Here is a 19,788-nt window from a genome sequence, read left to right on the forward strand (position 1 = left end):
CAGGTAGTCCCCGTACTGTATACCTCCCTCCCCCTCTGCAGGTAGTCCCCATACTGTATACATCCCCTCTGCAGGTAGTCCCCATACTGTTTACATCCCTCCCTCTCTGCAGGTAGTCCTCCTACTGTATACCTCCCTCCCCCTCTGCAGGTAGTCCCCGTACTGTATACCTCCCTCCCCCTCTGCAGGTAGTCCCCGTACTGTATACCTCCCTCCCCCTCTGCAGGTAGTCCCCGTACTGTATACCTCCCTCCCCCTCTGCAGGTAGTCCCCGTACTGTATACCTCCCTCCCCCTCTGCAGGTAGTCCCCGTACTGTATACCTCCCTCCCCCTCTGCAGGTAGTCCCCGTACTGTATACCTCCCTCCCCCTCTGCAGGTAGTCCCCGTACTGTATACCTCCCTCCCCCTCTGCAGGTAGTCCCCGTACTGTATACACCCCCTCTGCAGGTAGTCCCCATACTGTATTCCTCCCTCCCGCTCTGCAGGTAGTCCCCATACTGTATACATCCCCCCTCTGCAGGTAGTCCCCATACTGTATACACCCCCTCTGCAGGTAGTCCCCATACTGTATTCCTCCCTCCCGCTCTGCAGGTAGTCCTACTGTATACCTCCCTCCCCCTCTGCAGGTAGTCCCTGTACTGTATACCTCCCTCCCCCTCTGCAGGTAGTCCCCGTACTGTATACCTCCCTCCCCCTCTGCAGGTAGTCCCCGTACTGTATACATCCCTCCCTCTCTGCAGGTAGTCCCCGTACTGTATACCTCCATCAGTAGATAGCTCCGCCCCCACCTGTGTTGAGCAGTCAGTGTCAGGGATCTGGCTGGCTCCAACTAGGGCTAATATTTGAAGCCTATTCAAAGACACTGGGAGGGCGGGGGGGGATTTATCAAGACCAGTCTTAAATTAGGCCCCACCCCCAACTGCCCCGCTGGATTAACTTATGATAATCGGCTTGTGTAAAGACAGCAAACGATGAAGCGATGAGCGAGAAATCGTTCGTGATCTTTCAACATTATCTCAAATCGTCCTTAGTCGTTCGCTGAAAATTCGCAGATTGCTTCGTGTAAACAGATTCACCCTATGTGAGAGTTGGGCTTAAGCGATCTTAAAACGATCGCAATAAGGATTCTTTCTAACAATTTATCTCTTCGTTTAAACGCTGATAGTTATGAAAACCAAATTGTTGCTTCAAAATCGTTAAACGATTGATTGGGCGAATTATCGCTCCGTCTAAACAGACCAAAAGAGGCACACGCCTCTAAGTAAATCCAACCCAATCTGCACCTGCGGTACAGCAGCACAGAAATCTAGTGTAGATGTCCTCCTCCCTACCTTGCCACGGCCCCCGTGGCCCATACACCAGGCGAGCGGGGTATACGGCAGGCGTACGCCAGGGAGAAGGGACGAATCTGCAGAAACATGGTATATGGGATTATTCATGAACTCTTCATGACTTTCAGAAAATGGCTAAACAGCAAAATTAAAAAATAATGTACATTTATTACCAATATTGTGTCAAGTTAAAATGTCATTTACATGGAATGGTTCACCCTTAGGGTTTGACTCATTCCACTTGTTAATCCACTAGCAAACTCTGGCTATTTTTCTACTTTGCAACACAATTTATCAGAATGAAATGACTGGACTGGGCAGCCATTTCTTAATACTCAACATCTTTGTCACTTGAGCCAAGAAATGTATAGACTGATTCTGATTATACTTTTTTTTTTTAATTTGAGAAAAATAGTTGTTTTTAAATGAACCGGTGTAAAAAAAAAAAAAAGTAATATAGATTTGTAAATTACTCCTTTTTAAAATTCTCCAGTCTTCCAGTACTTATCAGCTGCCATACGTCCTGCAGAAAGTGGTGTATTCTTTCCAGTCTGACACAGTGCTCTCTGCTGCCATCTCTGCCCATGTCAGGAACTGACAAATCCCCATAGAAAACCTCTCCTGCTCTGGACAGTTCCTGACATGGACAGAGGTGGCAGCAGAGAGCCCTGTGTCAGACCGGAAATAATACACCACTTCCTGCAGGACATACAGCAGCTGATAAGCACTGGAAGACTTGAGATTTTTAAATAGAAGTTACAAACCTGTTTAATGTTTAACTTTCTAACATTAGTTGATTAAAAAAAAATCCCCATTCTGCCAGAAACCACAGGTCCAGGCCTCAACAGATCAGATCAGAGACCTGCACAATATTATGCAGGTGGTTTAATTTTATACTAAGGCTGGGCTGTGTTTACATCTGCATTGTGAAATCCATCTCTGTTCTGTCATAGAAGCAGAAAAACAGAATCCAAGCTGTGACGGATCAGTCATGACAGACCCCATAGATGTCTGGTCATGGTGTCTGTTGTTTTGACAGTAAGAATAGCGCTGTGTGCTGAATAATTATCCCAATAAAATATGACAGGATTTGCTATGGAGCATCCAGCAGAGATGTGAAGGGATTTTTATGTTATATAAGGAGTGCGGGTTCTGTTTATGCAGAATACATATCCCGTTTATTTGAAGACATTATTTGATCTAGCTCCATTGTGCTCATTGAACCATTATTGTCCAAACCGTCCAGTGATTCAGTTGGAAATTGGATGGCGCTAGAGATGAGCGAACCTTCAGTGTGATTGGGTTTGTCCGAACCCAAACACTTTGCATTTGGTTACCGGTGGCTGAGGAAGTGATGCAGCTCTAAGGCTGCCTGGAAGGCCATAGACTGTATCCATATTTTCCAGGACTCCCTAGGGCTGCATCCAACTTCTTCAGCCACCCATAACCAAATGCAGGACCCGAACACGCTCAAGGTTCACTCATCTCTAGGTGGTGCCTAAATGACATATATTTGTATTAAATGATGTTCAAACAAAAAGATTAACAATATGTGTAACCAGTCCAAATCCTGTAGACTTAAAGGAGAAGTCCGGAGATTTATCAAATCTGGCAGTCAGCAGGGGCAAGGATGGAAATTGAACACAAGTGTGAACTCACTTCTCCCCGTGTCCGCAGTAAGCGGTGGGACCAGCCTCAGAACCCCTGCTGGAAGCCATTTGGCCGAGTTGTGATGACATCCCAGCTGTTGGACTGGCCACTGGTAAGGCTAGGTTCACACTGCGTTTTCAGCATCCGTTTAACGGATCCGTTTTTTTTAACGTCCAGAAAAATAGGGTCAGCAACGTTTTTTGGTCCGCCAAAAAAAACGGATCAGTTTTTTTTATAATGGAAGTCAATGGAAAAACGGATGCACACAAATGAATCCGTTTTTTGCAATCCGTTTTTCATGCGTTTTTTGCAAAAAAAACGGATGCGTTAAACGGATGCTGAAAACGCAGTGTGAACCTAGCCTAACTTGAACAGCATTCCGTCCCAGTCACTGACTGACTGAGCGATCTGTGCCGGGGGTCTCGCCGTGGGCACGGGGAGAGGTAAGTTAGTACTTCCCCCCTGACAGATTTTATAAATTGCCCAACTTTTCCTTTAAAGTTCTCCACAATCGGGGGCCAACAGCTGTGACCCCTAGCAAAATCAACAGAACCAAGCTCCAAGTTTCTCCCTATTGCATCCAAGCATGGAGCAGGAATGGAATAGGGGGCTCAGACCCCCACTGTGGTGGAAGGTCTCCGGTGATCAGACATTTATCACCTATTCTATGAGTGTAGGAAAACCCATTCAATGAAACATCCTAGAAATAAGGCCAATGTACATTGCACACTAAAGCTGAGCTTTTTTTTCTTGTTGATATTCACTGACCCCTTGTGGTCATTTTAATTTCTTATACAAGTTATATGGCTGCAAAACCAAATAGGATTCCATGACATGTGACTAGTTTATGGCAACATATAGAATGTAGATGCTAAATGGAACACCTGAGAATACTATTGTTATAGCAAATAAACAAATTACCAGAGGGCCCATTGACATCAATAGGCTAGGTGTTCAAGCACCTAGCAGACTCCCTGTGTGTGTATAAAATAAACACACACACAAATATATATATATATATATATATATATATATTATATATATATATATATATATACACACACACACACACACACACACACACACACACGTTTTAATGCATTTTCTATTCTTGCTTTGTATCAATGGTGAAAGAAAAAAAAAGAAAATATTCCCCCTTGGTTTCTCTCCTGCAAACTGTATGTTATCAGGTATAATGCTCAGTCCTGTTTTAAGTGATATCTATTAGAGAAGCTGCCTGATGGCTTACTCTCCAGCCCTTATTAATCCTCTCCTGAATTTATAAACTGACTTAGGCTAGGTTCACACTGCGTTTTTGCAATCCGTTTTTTGCAGAAAAAAAAAATGGATGCATTTGTGTGCATCCTTTTTTCCATTGACTTCCATAGTTGACTGACACAAAAACGTGGCTGACACTACTTTTGTGTCCGTTAAAAAAAAACGGATCCAATTTGATCCTTTTTTTTTTTTACAATGAAAGTCAATGGAAAAACTGATCAAAACGGATGCACACAAATGCAAAAAACACGGATTGCAAAAATGCAGTGTGAACCTAGCCTTATGACCACATCAAAATCAACCTCTTGTCTGGCCATTTATTAACTAAGGGTCTCCATACACTTCATACGGATGTCGGCCAAACCAGTTTCTGTTTCAGCACGTGGATTCTCCTACTGAATCCAATGGGAACTTTAAAAACCCTCGGATCTCAGATTTGGATTATAATGCCGGAATTTTTGCATCTTCATTTGGCCATGTGAACAAGCCTTTAAAGCATACCAGTCTTTTTAAAGTGTATTTATGAGGAGCAGCAATATGTCTTATAAATGACTTTTTCTGCTCTACAAGCTAAGGCTATGTTTACATGCTGTATAAAACAAAGGCAATTCTGCGGAACACGGACGTGGAAGGCCTGTACCGGAGTCTGTCCTCCGCATGATATGATGCTGGGAGCGGGGGAACTGTACAGATATGCGCAACGCTGTAATGACAGAGCCGCGTGGCTCTCAGTGTTCCATACGGAACATGTGAATGCGGACTTACCCTTATCCTCGGTGCTGTTTCCATGCAGTTAGAACCTTATGCTAATTGGGCAGTTTGGAGCACTGGGGATGGGCACCGATCTGCTGCCAGCCAGCCAGCCCCTCCCAATGAAAATCAAGGAAGTGGGGTGGACAGATTGGTCCTCTGGGGGTCACCAGGGCTCCAAACTGCCCACTACTACTAACTGCATGGGAATGGTGCCGAGGATGAAGGTAATGCTGATAATTTCCCTTTAAAAAGTAGCAGCAGTATGGAAGTCATGATAAAGCTGTGGTGAGCAGTCTAAGCCCTAGGGTGACATATCTTACTTACAGAACATGCTCCAATATGTCTCTCTCTGTGCCCGGGCACTACCCCTTATCTCCCTTCCCCCGCCATAGACTTGCCTTGTTTTAACTTGATCTCAAAGTCAACTGTATGACAGGAATGAGCTGACAGGAGAGTGGAAGACTAAAGGGGTAGTGCGGCGATAAGAAATTATTCACAAAATAACACACATTACAAAGTTACATTACAAAGTTGTATGTGTTATGTATGTGAATCGCCCCCCTTCCCGTGTTCCCCCACCCCCGCTGGGGGACCCGGAAGTGTAGTGTACCATACATACTTGACGCGTGTCGTCCCCGATCTTGTCAACGACGTAATCTTCGGGAGGCTGGCCGAATTGCTGCAGCCGTCCCTGATGCCGGCCCCCCTCCGCCGCGACATTGGCTGAGCATAACTGTGCTCAGCCAATCGCGGCTGAGCAGCTGATGACGCGGACGCGTCGGCTATTGTATGGTACACTACACTTCCGGGTCCACGTGCGGGGGTGGGGGTGGGGGGGGGAACACGGGGAAGGGGGCGATTCACATACATAACATACATTACAAAGTTGTATAACTTTGTAATGTGTGTTATTTTGTAAATAATTACTTAGCGACGCACTACCCCTTTAAGGCCCTATTACACAGAGCGATTATCGTTTATAAATTCGCTAAAACGATCGAAATGAACAATTATCTGTCCATGTAATAACACCCAACGATGAAATGACAAATGAAAACTCATTCATTTTGGTCTTTCAAAAATTATCGTTTGTAGTTCGTAGATCGTTCGCGTATTTGTTAATATAATTTGTGTAATAAGTCATTTGCCGATAAAACGTGTTGCATGGGCTTTCCTGAGGAAGATAAGCGACCATATAACGACGTAAAAACGATCGTTCATAACAGTAATCAGTGAATGTAATAACCTCAGAAATGTTTGCTAAAGAAATCACTAGTTATCGCGTTAGCGAACGATCGTTATAGTGAATCTTTGAACGATAATCGCTACGTGTAATACGGCCTCTGGCAGTAATGAAGTGTTTTGGGGGGGGGGGGGGGGGGGGGGGGGGGGGGGGGGGGGGGGGGGGGGGGGGGGGGGGGGGGGGGGGGGGGGGGGGGGGAAGAGCTTGATAACAGGAGAAGGAAGCATTTTTGTCAGATAAGATATATTACAAAGTTTCTTATTCAATTGTACTATAGATCTAGCCAAAGTTGGTTGAAACAATAGTACCTAGTTAAACAGCCCTACAATTGTTTTGTATCCCATTTGCTACTCTTTTTCACATGCTCCTGACCTTGTAATCTAAATTTGCTTTTTGCCCTAAAACAGTGCAGGACTGAGGATTAACACACATAAAAACATGTACACCACACACATGAAACTGAGAATGTCATAATGAGAATGATAAAAATGACCTTTATTTTTTTTTTCCTTTTTTAATTTTTATCAGTAATGTTTGTGTTCTTTTTTCTAGAAGAAAAAAAAAAAAAAGTTGGACTTCCTTTCTGAAACACCTAACGTCAAATATTAAAAGGGGTGTTCCAGAGCAAAAAAAAAAAAAAAGTTTTTAAATCATCTGGTGTCAAAAAGGTATAAAGATTTGTATTTCACTTCTATTTAAAAATCTTAAGTCTTCCAGTACTTATCAGCTGCTGTATGTCCTGCAGGAAGTGGTGTATTCTTTCCAGTCTGGCACAGTGCTCTCTGCTGCCACCTCTGTCCATGTCAGGAACTGTCCAGAGCAGTAGCAAATCCCCATAGAAAACCTCTCCTGCTCTGGACAGTTCCTGACATGGACAGAGATGGCATCAGAGAGCACTGTGTCAGACTGGAAAAAATACACCATATCCTGCAGGACATACAGCAGCTGATAAGTACTGGAAGACAAGATTTTTTTTATTTTTTTTAATAGATGTAATTTACAAACCTGTATAACTTTCTGATGTTTATTTGAAAAAAAAAAAATTTTGTTTACCACAGTACCCCTTTAAACGTTTCATAATAGGAAACCCACTAAAAATGTGACTCCCATCCCGTCCCCTCATTTGATCATGCGGGCCAACACGAAATATAAAAAATTTATATTTATATAGTCCATAGGTGGTTTATTTTACTTTAGAAACAAAAATGTTCATTGACCAACACATTTCGCATCCTTACCATGTTATTATGACTGTTCAAAAAGATTCCTTGTATGGTGAACAAACACAATACTCCGACATCACTGCATATGCATATTAAATTCTGGCCAGATTGTTTTATTTTATACAAGATTTACATAAAAGCGCTGCTAACACAGCAGCTTGCGCAGTCTGGTGCACACAGAATACACAGGCTGTGTACAAACTTTCAATCCGTATATGCATTTGATAGCCGAAAATCCTGGTTTTCAAAGAATAGAGCTTAGGTGGGTAAAGAAATCAACTCTGTAGCACGTCGCGCAACGGTCAAAGAGTGAACAAAATAGTTTTTTTAAAACTGTTTTCAAAAGTCTTTGTTTTTCCGTACATATTTTGTTTGTTTTTTGTATTTTTTAAATGAAATTTAATCTGAACCATAAAAACATTTTGCGCCTTTCCTTTTCAGATTAAAAATATATTTATATATTTATATATTTTGTTTAATACTCCCCCCCCCCCCCTGTTAAATTACACAGCCGTTCTCCCATGTTACAGGATGAAGATTGGTTTATGGACTACGAGAGATTCAATGTTTCCGTGCTGTATCACCAAGTCCATGACGGAAAAGCTTTAGCGAAGAGGGATGAATCCCCAGAGAAGGCAATGTCCACCCATAGAACTGGAGCACAAAGTTTTTAGTGGACTAAGGTGTAATGATCCCCTTTACTTAAAAAGCTTTACCTGAAAGACAGAAGACGGAAGTACATTACTAGAAGAACAGAGATGGAAGTACATTACTAGAAGTCACAGGGATGGGGAACCTTTAGCCCTCCAGCTGTAGCACTATACTGTACAGGACATTAAACATAAGAAATGTTCATCAGAACCAGCAATTATAGTACAGTAGTCACCAACTCCTCACCCATTCTTTACTGTATAGCGTCCCCCCCATCCAAGCACTGTAATGTATGGGAGATGGTGGTGCACTGCCTGTACTACTACTGCACTGTATATGCACTGCAGCAGTCTTATACAGCACTGTACTGTATGTGAAGCCTCACCACTGCTTAACTCGCCAGGTACAACCCACCATCCACGCTTGCAAAAAGGTTCGAAAACCGAGCAAAGTTCGAATTCCAAACACTACTTCTGGGTAAATTTTCGTTCGAATACCAAGCAGGTCGAGTTCCAAAGTGTTCGAAAGCCAAGGTATTACTGTATATATTTGTAGGAAAAGAGTCAGTATAACTGGACTTATACTGATTGTAATGTCTGATCTTTGCCTGCTAAAGAGTCCAGTGGGTGGTCCTACAGGTACTGTCCATTAAACTCCTTAAAGTCATACTGTCACCCCCTTTTTTCTTGCTAATTTCATAAGTTAATAGTGTCAACTGGGCGGGTCTTCACACCAGTGGGGTCTCATCTTCTGGCTGGGGAGAAGGCCATCTGCTGTGAAGCTCCGCCTAGGTGACACTATCCAAGTATGAAATGATGCAGTTATAAAGCAGAAAGAGGACGCAGACAAGTTTTATACAGGTATAAATCACATGTGTAGCATCTAAGCTTGTGGAGGGTACGAAGAACCACACATAGAGAAGGGGGGGGGGGGGGGGGGTGAGTGAGCAAAAAGTGCTGAGAAGCATTCAGAGGGGATGCAGGGTTTTAGGCCAAAGAAATGGCCGAAATCACTGGTGAGACTGCTCAGTACTTGTGTGGGAACTTTTGAAGATTTGTTACAGTGTCCGATTGCAGGATAACACCTTTAAAGTTACTGGGGTTCCTTTGGCTTCATTCACATCTGTTGCAGTCTGCTTTTCTCTGTTTGTCAGTGCCGACAACCACGGCAATATAAACCCAACATAACATTGGAGAGACGCTGTAACCATAATCATATCCTTATTTATGACACTGGGAAGCACAGATACCTAAAGTCTGCAATACATATTAGATTAATGCTGGCCAAAGCTGTTGATTTTGCCGAGGCTAACCAACTAGTGTGTATAGGCGTGTCCCGAGTTCCCCCTAATCGCATATATCTGCTGGACTTCACTATGACCAGTACTTTTCTTTTCACAGGCTTACTCACCTCCTCCCTCACCAGAGCCACAACTGCATGTGCACAGAGTTGTTAGGAATGGGCGCTCCGATCTAAAGTGTATGAATTGTGTTGAGTGAACTTACCAAACTGTTCAGATTCGGCAGCGTTCTCCAAACCTCAACGCTTAGCATTTCACTCCTGATGGCTGGAGAAACTGGTAGTTTTCCTGGCAGATCTAGGGTGGCATTCAACTTCTCCAGCCGCCAAGAGTCAAACACAGAGGGGGACATTTATTAAGTCCAACGTTTTCTGCGCCAGTCTTAAAAATGTCCCCGCAGCACCGACACTATGCACCAGTGTATGCGAAATTTTTTTTAAAAAGAGGCGGACCCAGAGTCCATTAATGCCTTTCATGTGTGTAGCTGCAACAGCAGAATGTCTAGGACCACTTAGAACAGGGGTGTCAAGCTCAACGCTTTCCAGCTGTTGCAAAACTACTATTCCCATCATGCCTGGACAGCCAAAGCTTTAGCTATCCAGGCATGAAGGGAATTGTAGTTTTGCAACAGCTGGAGAGCCACGTGCTTGACCCCTGTGACTTAGAAGGAAACCCCACCCACCCACTACCCACCTGTGCTTGAATTTTATCTCCAAATATAGGCCAAATTTCCCCCCTCAGCCCTGCTCAGGCTGCTCTGCTGACACTCCCTTTATTGTCTTGGTCTAAGAGAAGGAAAGAAAGGAGATGAAAGTGGAGTGAAGAACATAGAGCAAACCTAAAAAGAGAAATATTCCTCAAAAAGTGGTTCTTAAAGAAATCGCCATGTTACCTACTGTACTTTGCAGGGTCCTTGGAATGATGGAAAAACACTAAAATATGCACACAAAAACCAAAAGCTATATATTATAAAAGTGGCCCTAAAATTATGTGTCTAGAGTCTAAGAGGACGGGGCCTGAATGGGATAATACAGTCTGGGCAGAACAAACAGAATAATATATGAACAGTACAACATACACTCACCGGCCACTTTATTAGGTACACCTGTCCAACTGCACGTTACCAATCACATGGCGGCAACTCAGTGCATTTAGGCATGTAGACATGGTCAAGACAATCTCCTGCAGTTCAAACCGAGCATCAGTATGGGGAAGAAAGGTGATTTGAGTGCCTTTGAACGTGGCATGGTTGTTGGTGCCAGAAGGGCTGGTCTGAGTATTTCAGAAAAGTTTACAGAGAATGGTCCGAAAAAGAAAAAACATCTAGTGAGCGGCAGTTCTGTGGGCGGAAATGCCTTGTTGATGCCCGAGGTCAGAGGAGAATGGGCAGACTGGTTCGAGCTGATAGAAAGGCAACAGTGACTCAAATAGCCAACCGTTACAACCAAGGTAAGCAGAAGAGCATCTCTGAACGCACAGTACCTCCAACTTTGAGGCAGATGGGCTACAGCAGCAGAAGACCACACCGGGTGCCACTCCTTTCAGTTAAGAACAGGAAACTGAGGCTACAATTTGCACAAGCTCATCGAAATTGGACAGTAGAAGATTGGAAAAACGTTGCCTGGTCTGATGAGTCTCAATTTCTACTGCGACATTCAGATGGTAGGGTTAGAATTTGGCGTCAACAACATGAAAGCATGGATCCATCCTGCCTTGTATCAATGGTTCAGGCTGGTGGTGGTGGTGTCATGGTGTGGGGAATATTTTCTTGGCACTCTTTGGGCCCCTTTGGTACCAATTGAGCATCGTTGCAACGCCACAGCCTACCTGAGTATTGTTGCTGACCATGTCCATCCCTTTATGACCACAATGTACCCAACATCTGATGGCTACTTTCAGCAGGATAATGCCCCATGTCATAAAGCTAGAATCATCTCAGACTGGTTTCTTGAACATGACAATGAGTTCACTGTACTCAAATGGCCTCCACAGTCACCAGATCTCAATCCAATAGAGCATCTTTGGGATGTGGTGGAACGGGAGATTCGCATCATGGATGTGCAGCCGACAAATCTGTGGCAACTGTGTGATGCCATCATGTCAATATGGACCAAAATCTCTGAGGAAGCTTCCAGCACCTTGTTGTATCTATGCCACCAAGAATTGAGGCAGTTCTGAAGGCAAAAGGGGGTCCAACCCATTACTAGCATGGTGTACCTAATAAAGTGGCCGGTGAGTGTATGTTCATATTGCAAGAATAACAGAGGCCTTTTTCTACTTTATTACAGACTCCCCATAAAGAGTGAATACACAAAAGGAGGCAGCTGTCTTTTCCTTACCTTGTGCTTGGGGCACCGTACAGAGAAGTTCTCTTCGTTTAGTAAACATTCTGCAACAAAATGCAGCAAACAAATCAATAAGGCTTTGTGGAATTTTTTTTTTTTTTTTTTTCAGAAACTTAGCAAAAACTGGTGCCCCCCCCCCTTTTTTTTTTTTTGCAGAAATCGGTCCCATTCATTTGAATAGGGTCGGCACTCGGCAGGCAGATGGGACTTCCACAAAATAATTTAGATGAATGGTAGAGTATCAGAGATTTCCGACACGGTCACATGCCGATTGCTTATTTATTATTATTATTAAAAATATTATTTATCTAAAAATATTACACTGCACTAGAGATGAGCGAACCTGGAGCATGCTCGAGTCCATCCGAACCTGAACTTTTGGCATTTGATTAGCGGTGGCTGCTGAACTTGGATAAAGCCCTAAGGCTATGTGGAAATCATGGATATAGTCATTGGCTGTATCCATGTTTTCCAGACAACCTTAGAGCTTTATCCAAGTTCAGCAGCCCCCGCTAATCAAATGCCAAAAGTTCAGGTTCACTCATCTCTACACTGCACTGAAAGAGCTTAAATGAGAACTCTGGGCTGGGGTGATTTTTGGCAGAGTAACTTCTACTTTTGAGAATATAGTCATTAAAATAAAATAAATTTTGAGAGACATATCAAAAGTTTTTATTATCAGTTTTCAGACTGTGACTGATCAGTAGAAGAAGCGGGGACAAGACCTTGCCGCTGCCTGGTCCTCTTCCCGGTCTGTGTCTGCGACCTAGACAGCCCCATAGACTTGCATTAAAAAAGGCCATCTAGCACAGGAGTGCACAGGAGTGAATGTGATGTCCCTCCACTTCTCTCAGCTTGTTCTCTTGATTGCTTGCAGTCTGAACACTAAGACCCCGACTGATCAAAACTTTTGACATGTCAAAAGTTTTTTGTTTTGTTGTGCCCATTTAAATATCCTAATTTGTACTGTGTTCTAGTTTTGAGGACTGCTCAGTGGTCAGACAGTGGGCTCTGCTACCTATACTGATGTTTTAATACATTGGTTCAGTATGCTGGATTGATGGTTCTCTTTGCAAAAAAAGTTTAACTTTGGCCAGTCTTCCACCATCTGAATATCATTATGTGCAGTAACCACAAAAAAGTTTTTCTTCTCGTTGCAGGACTATGATAGACTAAGGCCAAGTTAAGACTGTGTGTTGTGGTATACAGACACTGCAAACCTGCACAATAACACATGTAGTTTTTGGCACAGTCGGCTACCAGCTTCTTTTCCGTTAAAGAAGAATTTCTAGGATCTCGAATGCCTTCCAAGGAAAACAGCAGTGTGATACTTCAATAAAACAAGGACGGCAATATAACCAGTAACAATAAGGAATGTTGGCCTGTGCGTACGGAGTTATCCTCATAATGTGTTGGCGCTCTGTAAAGCTGGACGTAGACAAAACAATCCTTACATCGCTATAATGACTAATCTTGATTAACGTCTGATAAATTACCAGCTTCATTCGCATTCTATAGGACTTCTGAACATAATATGGCACTCGGCAATGTTCAGAAATACCATTGAGAATGCATGGGACAACAGGTGGGCATAAGCACTGACGCCACATTCACTGATTCATGTAGCTTAAAGGAATACTCTGGTGATTTTTTTTTTTTTTAAATCAACAGGTGTCAAAATGTTATACAGATTTGTAATTTAGTTCTACTTAAAAATCTTGTCTCAGTACTTCAGCTGCTGTATTCTGTCCAATCTGACACAGTGCTCTCTGCTGCCACTTCTGTCCATGTCAGGAACTGTCTAGAGCAGCAGAGGTTTTCTATTAGGATTTGCTGATGCTCTGGACAGTCCCTGACATGGGCAGAGGTGGTCATTGCCCCTTACGTGTTGCTTTACCCAATTGTTGCCTCTGTCCCCCTTTAATGTACCTGATAGTCACCGCTGTCCTGTTATTGTACCTGATCGTCACCCCTGTCCCCAATTACTTTCCCTTATCACCTCTGTTGTTGTACCCAATTGTCCCCCAGTTACTGTATGTGACACATGAAAATTTTGAGCCTTAAAGTCAAAAGTGGCTGCAGAGTTAAGGGGTGAACTGAGGCTTCAACATACCAAATCCTTATATGACTAGCACTTAGTGTAAAGAGCAGCTATGTAGAAAAGAATAAAAGAAAAATGCTTTTTTTTTTATTTTAAAGTAACATGCATCCGTTATCCTGCCCTTACCCGAGTCCATGGCACATGGGAAGTGATAGCAGCAGACACAACCCTTATTGAAGCAGCCTAAGGTGGCTCCAGGCTCCTGGCAGTGAGCACAGATCTAGACAAAAAAAAAGCACAAGTGTTACAGGTAAATAGTAAATTCATGTACAAATAAAAAGGCAAAGATAAAATGCATCTGTGTGTGGTTCTTACACTTATTTTAGCAAAATCTAGCCATGTCATCATCATACAGGTTAAAATTGCACACTGCATAACTGTGCCCCGCAAAGTGCCTAGCTGCAGTTGCCACTGGAGCTTATTGTATATGGTTATACATGAACATTTTATAATGAAGCAAGCGGTAAGCTTCTTGGAGTGTCAGCTGAATATTATATTTGCATTATGTCTATGCAGTTCATTTAAGCATCTCTGGCTTAGGAACTAAACAGTACTGCAAACACATAAAAAAAAACATATTACAATATCACACAACATTTTGGCATGAAGATTAAAAGACAATGGTGATCATAAACATAAAGAATATCTATACAAAGTTACTGTGGTCACGAGACTATATATCTAAGCAGTAATATGCTAGATAACCAACTAGCAAGGCCTGTGATGTGGAATTCCAGCGCACATACTATAGAAACAAACAGCGGCACATGCAGTGAGATTCCCTATCTTTAGGTACCGGCCTCAAGCAATGGCATCAACACAACATGTAAATGATATCCAGAGAGTGCTCAGTGCTAAGCAGAGCCCTGTATATCAATCAACAAGGGAAGGAGAAAGAGAGGAGGTGTGTCAAGCTGTGGCACTTCAGCAGCATGGCACCACCTATCTGACACTTGAATGAATAGTGAATAGGCACCATTAGCTTAGGGACTTTGTTCTGCCCATGTAATGCACACTCTTACTTCAAGAGGGCGCTCATAACTGACCTCATCACATGACCAGGAAAAATTTTTAAAATTTTGAATTTTAATGATACAATGTATGTAAGAATGTAAAGAATGTTTCATCGTACAATGAATAAGCTTTATCTGCTAAAACCAGATTATCCCTTGTTCAAGTTTTATGAATAGAATCACATGATAATCCAATCATGAGTATTCTTAAGCCCTTTATATATGGCTGATTATCGGGAAGGGGCGTTGCTAGATGCGCTCCTTTGGCCAATAATCGGCCTGTGTAAAAGTGTCAGTGATCAGCCCAGGAGCGGGAAAATGCTATTGCCACTGGCATCTCCCTGTGTAAACACTTGTCAAAAGAAAAAAAAAAAAAAGGTTGATCCCTTTACGTAGCAGCGCTGCCCATATAGCAATGTTGGTTCACTGCAACAATGTCCCCGATTAAAAAAAAAAATAAAAAATTATATATTATATTATATACACATACATACACACACACTTTGGTTTAAGAGTAACTTGGATTGAGAGCGTTTTGGTTTAAGAGCTCACAGTTTTTCAAAATTGTGACTTGGTTTAAGAGCTCCCTGTACTGGGTGAGAGGGGGAGTGGGGGAGGGACATGGTCTGCATAGCAGGGTCTACAGCCCTGTACTCTGACCCAGGAAGTCTCCCTCACCTTCCAAATCATAGCAGATCCACTTCAGGCTGGGGCTTGCATCAGAGGACAGGACTGTGGAGGTAATCTCTTCATAGCTGTAACCCCTCTATGTGCCCACATCTGCCCTGCTCATTCCTTTAATGCTCCCTGAAGTCTCTGTCAGCCCTTGTTTCTCCCATCCACTCCATTCCTGATATAATCTGCCTGCACTCACACTCAGCTATACACACTGCTGCTATAATGTGCCTGCACTTACACTCAGCCATACACACTGCTGCTATAATGTGCCTGCACTTACACTCATCTATACACACTGCCGCTATAATGTGCCTGCACTTACACTCAGCCATTCACACTGCTGTACAGAGAAGTTTCTGTCACTGTCCTCCTGCACAGCTCTGTGATTCTGCACTTACTATGCTTTATACTTCACATGCTGAGTGCTATACTGTACAGTAACTTATATCATCACATATTCAGCTATTTGTTAGTTTTACCTGTTATTCAGAATAAAAATCATTATTTTTGGAGAGTGGAACCAATTGTTTGCATTTCAATGATTTCTTATGGGAAAATTTTATTTGGTTTAAGAGTGATTTGGTTTACAAGCACGGTCCCGGAACAAATTATGCTTGTAATCCAAGGCACCACCACTTTTATTTTTTAGGGAAATAAAAACAAGAGGCAGTAAAAAAAAAAAAAAAAAAAAAAAAGAAGGAGACAACGTGTTTCGGGATTGCAGTCCCATCACATACTGATTGGATCTCATAAAGAAGCTGTATTCCTTAAACGTGTCATGCATTTCCGAAAGGCAATCTCACTAGGTTTATGCCGCCTTAAATAAGGGAAGCATAAATAGTGACAGAAATGCTGAACAGATCGGTGTATTATTTACATCATTCTGTTCAGCCGTTCTTCTAATATGCAGGAGAATAGGATTCTTGCCACACCCCTCCCCCCACTGACTGACTGACAGTTGACTGTTTATATACAGCATGGATAGATAACTGCCAATTAGCAGCTGGTGGGTGGAGTTTTCTGCTCCTCATGAATATCCAGGAGTACTGGGCTCATGCACATAATGAGAGGACTACTTATTGTACATGTTATTTTGGAGGATATGTCTGGATTAGCTGCACAGAACAACGTAAGTGATACAAAGTCTGTTTAAATCAAAGTATATTTTTTTATTTTTTATCAGGCACATTGTTGCAGTGAATTACCATTGGCATACAGACATTGCCACAAGTACTTATAGATTTTGAAGCATCCCGGACAAGTGATCAAATTGGCTGGGCCCTTCCCGGAGGAATATTTGGCTAGTTCTGTGTTTTGAGACTCTTAAGTAAGGCTCCACAGGCTCTTTTTCGCATATTTGTATTTCCCAGAAAGCAATGCACTTAGGACTTCACTGTATTGAGTGCTTTAACCAGCAGCCGACAGGGTTATCTGTCGGCTGGTCTCCCTCAGATCAGTGATCTGTTTCCCAAGTGATCAAATAAAGGCTGCTCAGCACTTAATTCCATCCTAGCATGGCCCCATGCCGGGCTGTGAAAAAAGACCAATAGTCATATCTGTTAAGGAACCATAAAACTTGATCTTTATCCATCAACTAACAAAATCCAGGCCAAAAGGGCAAACCAGACACACGACTGATTTGCCTTGTAAATGACCTGCTTCAGACCGCTTCGAAACAAGCTAGTAAACATAACTATACTACGGGCATATGTTCGCGGTTCGCCCGTATGTCTATTTTTCACACGGCCATAGTTTCAGCCGCACATGTTCGGCGCGTACGAACTATGGCCGGACATATACGTAGTGTGAACATAGCCTAAAAGGTGTCCGTAGCATTTACATATATTCCATTGCACATTTACAGTCTCATACACAACCCTGCATCTGTCATTGTGCTTACCATGCAAGGGCATCAAATATCATCATCGTGTGTGATGCTGCTCCACATTGTCTTCCCCTGCCTCCAATAGCTGGGGAGAATACTAAGAAGCTGCATCTCATAGGAAACACTCCAGACAGGTAGGGTGAGGCAGCTGCCGCTAGACATGGTAGGGACACCCCTACTATGTCACTGCACTTTTGGCACTTCACAACCTTTGGGGGGGGGGGGCATACAGAGAAACAATAAGGGCAAAGCTTAGTGGGGAGTGTCAGAGCTGCAGGGAGGAACTTCATATAGGATATAGTAGGAAAAGTGTTGAGCAGAGAGGCCAACTGTTCGGGTTTGGCAATGTTCTCTGAACCATCTGCAGCTGCAGAAGTTGAATGCAGCCCTATGGAGTCTTGTAAAACATGGATACAGCCAATGGCATCTAACCTGTGCGCCAGTGGGGAGGCAAGTGCCGAGCGTTCAGGTTCAGAGAACGTTCCAATACTGGTCCAATCCGCCAAACTTCTAGATGTAAGGATTTTACTATTTGGTGACCTATCTGCACTATTCCCTCCTGACGTGTAAATGCTAGGCTCAGGGGTAAACCTGATTCACCGCCTGTTTATCCTCATTTACAACCCTGAGACCCACACCAGGACTCTGGCTGGACTGCGTCACTACGGCTCCTACGCTTTTCCAAAACTAGAAAGGTTCTCTACCTCAGGGTTCCTGAACCATTCTAGCTGCCGAAATACGCAGGAACCTTAGTGACGTCCTCCCATTTCTGGCTTTGGTCAGGGCTGGTAACAGATGAATACCTAAACCACACCTTACAGAAATTTAATATACACCTGGACAGACAGTCACAGTGAACTAAATATCATTATCCGCTTGCTGCCCCCTCAGCCTCCCACCCCCTCCGAAGCCGCTGCCTGCGCACTCAGCCTCCACCCCCCCCCCAGACTGCTTCCTGCACCCTCAGCCCCCCCGAAGCCACTTCCCTGCCCTCTCAGCCTACACACACCCCAGGCTGCTTCCTGCCCCCTCAGCCTTCCACCCCTTGAGGCCATTTAATATCCCCTCAGCCTTTTGCCCACTCACCCAAGGCCACTTCATGCCCCCTCAGCTTTCTGGGCCTTTCTTCCTCCTCAAGGCAGTCCACGCTATGCTTGAAAGGTGAATTAAGGCTTCACTCTTATTTTTGACCACCTCCCCAGTCCCTTTTGCGTGTCATCATTATCAGCAGTTCACTGCTTAGACCAGGGTTGCTTTTATGTGTGTGCACGCATCACCCCCTTATCAACCTCCTCCCAACTTTGCATCTAAAGTAATGTACTTTAACCCTTAGACGACCCAGGGCGTAACTGTACATTCTGGGTGGTTCTCCCGCTATGAAGCGTGCTCCGGAGCGGAGCGCGCTTCATAGCAGGTGGGGGCCGGCTGCAATCAGCAGCCGGGACCTTACCGGTAATGACACACTGCAGCGATCGCGCTGCCACGTGTCATTACCCCTTAAAGTGTAAGTGACAGGGGGAGTCCCCTGTCACTTACCGACCCCCGGCAAGTGTGACTGCGGGGGTCGGCGATCTGCTACACTGAGCCTGCACAGGAAGGCTCAATGAGCAGAGCGCCGATAACACTGATCAATGCTATGCCTATGGCATAGCAATGATCAGTGTGAATAATCACACTAGTGTATGTAAAAGTCCCCCAAAGGGACTTCAAATGTGTTATAAAAAAAAAAAGTTAAAAACACTATTACACTACCCCAAAACCCCTCCCCCAATAAAAGTTGAAATCACCCCCCTTTCCCATTATATAAATAAAACATAAAAATAAATAAATAAACACATAATATACCATAGCGTGCGTAATTGTCCAATCTATTAAAATATTACAAGCGTCATTGCGAACGGAGAACGGCGTACACGAAAATAGGGGAAAAAGTGCGCGGATTACCGATTTAATGTTACATTATATATAAAAAAAAATTATAAAAAGCGATCAAAACGTCCGATCTTCACAAATATGGTATTAATAAAAACTAGAGATCATAGTGGAACAAATGACACCCCATACAGCCCCATAGGTGAAAAAATAAAACTGTTATAAGCGTCACAATAGGCCCATTTTATTTATAATTGCCAAAAAAAAGGATTTCATTTAAAAAAAATATATAACATTAGAGAATCTGCGTAAACCTGCATATGGTTGTGTTCAGACTGACCTATAGAATAATAGTATAATGTCGCTTTTACCGTATAGTGCATTATGTAGACACAGGAACCCCCCAAACGTTACCATATTGCATTCTTTTTTACGATTTCACCAATTTATATCTTCATAAATA

General features: G+C 43.2%; 1 protein-coding gene across 3 annotated transcripts in view; it reads right to left on the reverse strand.

The window, feature by feature from the left end:
• Positions 1–7,211: 7,211 nt before the first annotated feature.
• Positions 7,212–19,788, reverse strand: part of TCF20 (transcription factor 20) — a 34,249-nt gene continuing 21,672 nt past the window's right edge. For 2 of the 3 annotated variants that reach the window (XM_069967332.1, XM_069967333.1), the window contains exons 3-6: positions 14,004–14,097; positions 11,771–11,820; positions 10,125–10,216; positions 7,213–8,196 (exon numbers count right to left, since the gene is read on the reverse strand). In XM_069967332.1, the coding sequence (XP_069823433.1) occupies positions 10,169–10,216; positions 11,771–11,820; positions 14,004–14,097 (192 nt within the window). In that variant the 3' untranslated portion in view covers positions 7,213–8,196; positions 10,125–10,168. Of the gene's footprint in view, positions 8,197–10,124; positions 10,217–11,770; positions 11,821–14,003; positions 14,098–19,788 lie in introns of all 3 variants that reach the window. The other variant, XM_069967334.1, reaches the window with a different exon arrangement.

Source organism: Dendropsophus ebraccatus, chromosome 4 (assembly GCF_027789765.1).
Source record: "Dendropsophus ebraccatus isolate aDenEbr1 chromosome 4, aDenEbr1.pat, whole genome shotgun sequence".
NCBI lineage: Eukaryota > Metazoa > Chordata > Amphibia > Anura > Hylidae > Dendropsophus > Dendropsophus ebraccatus.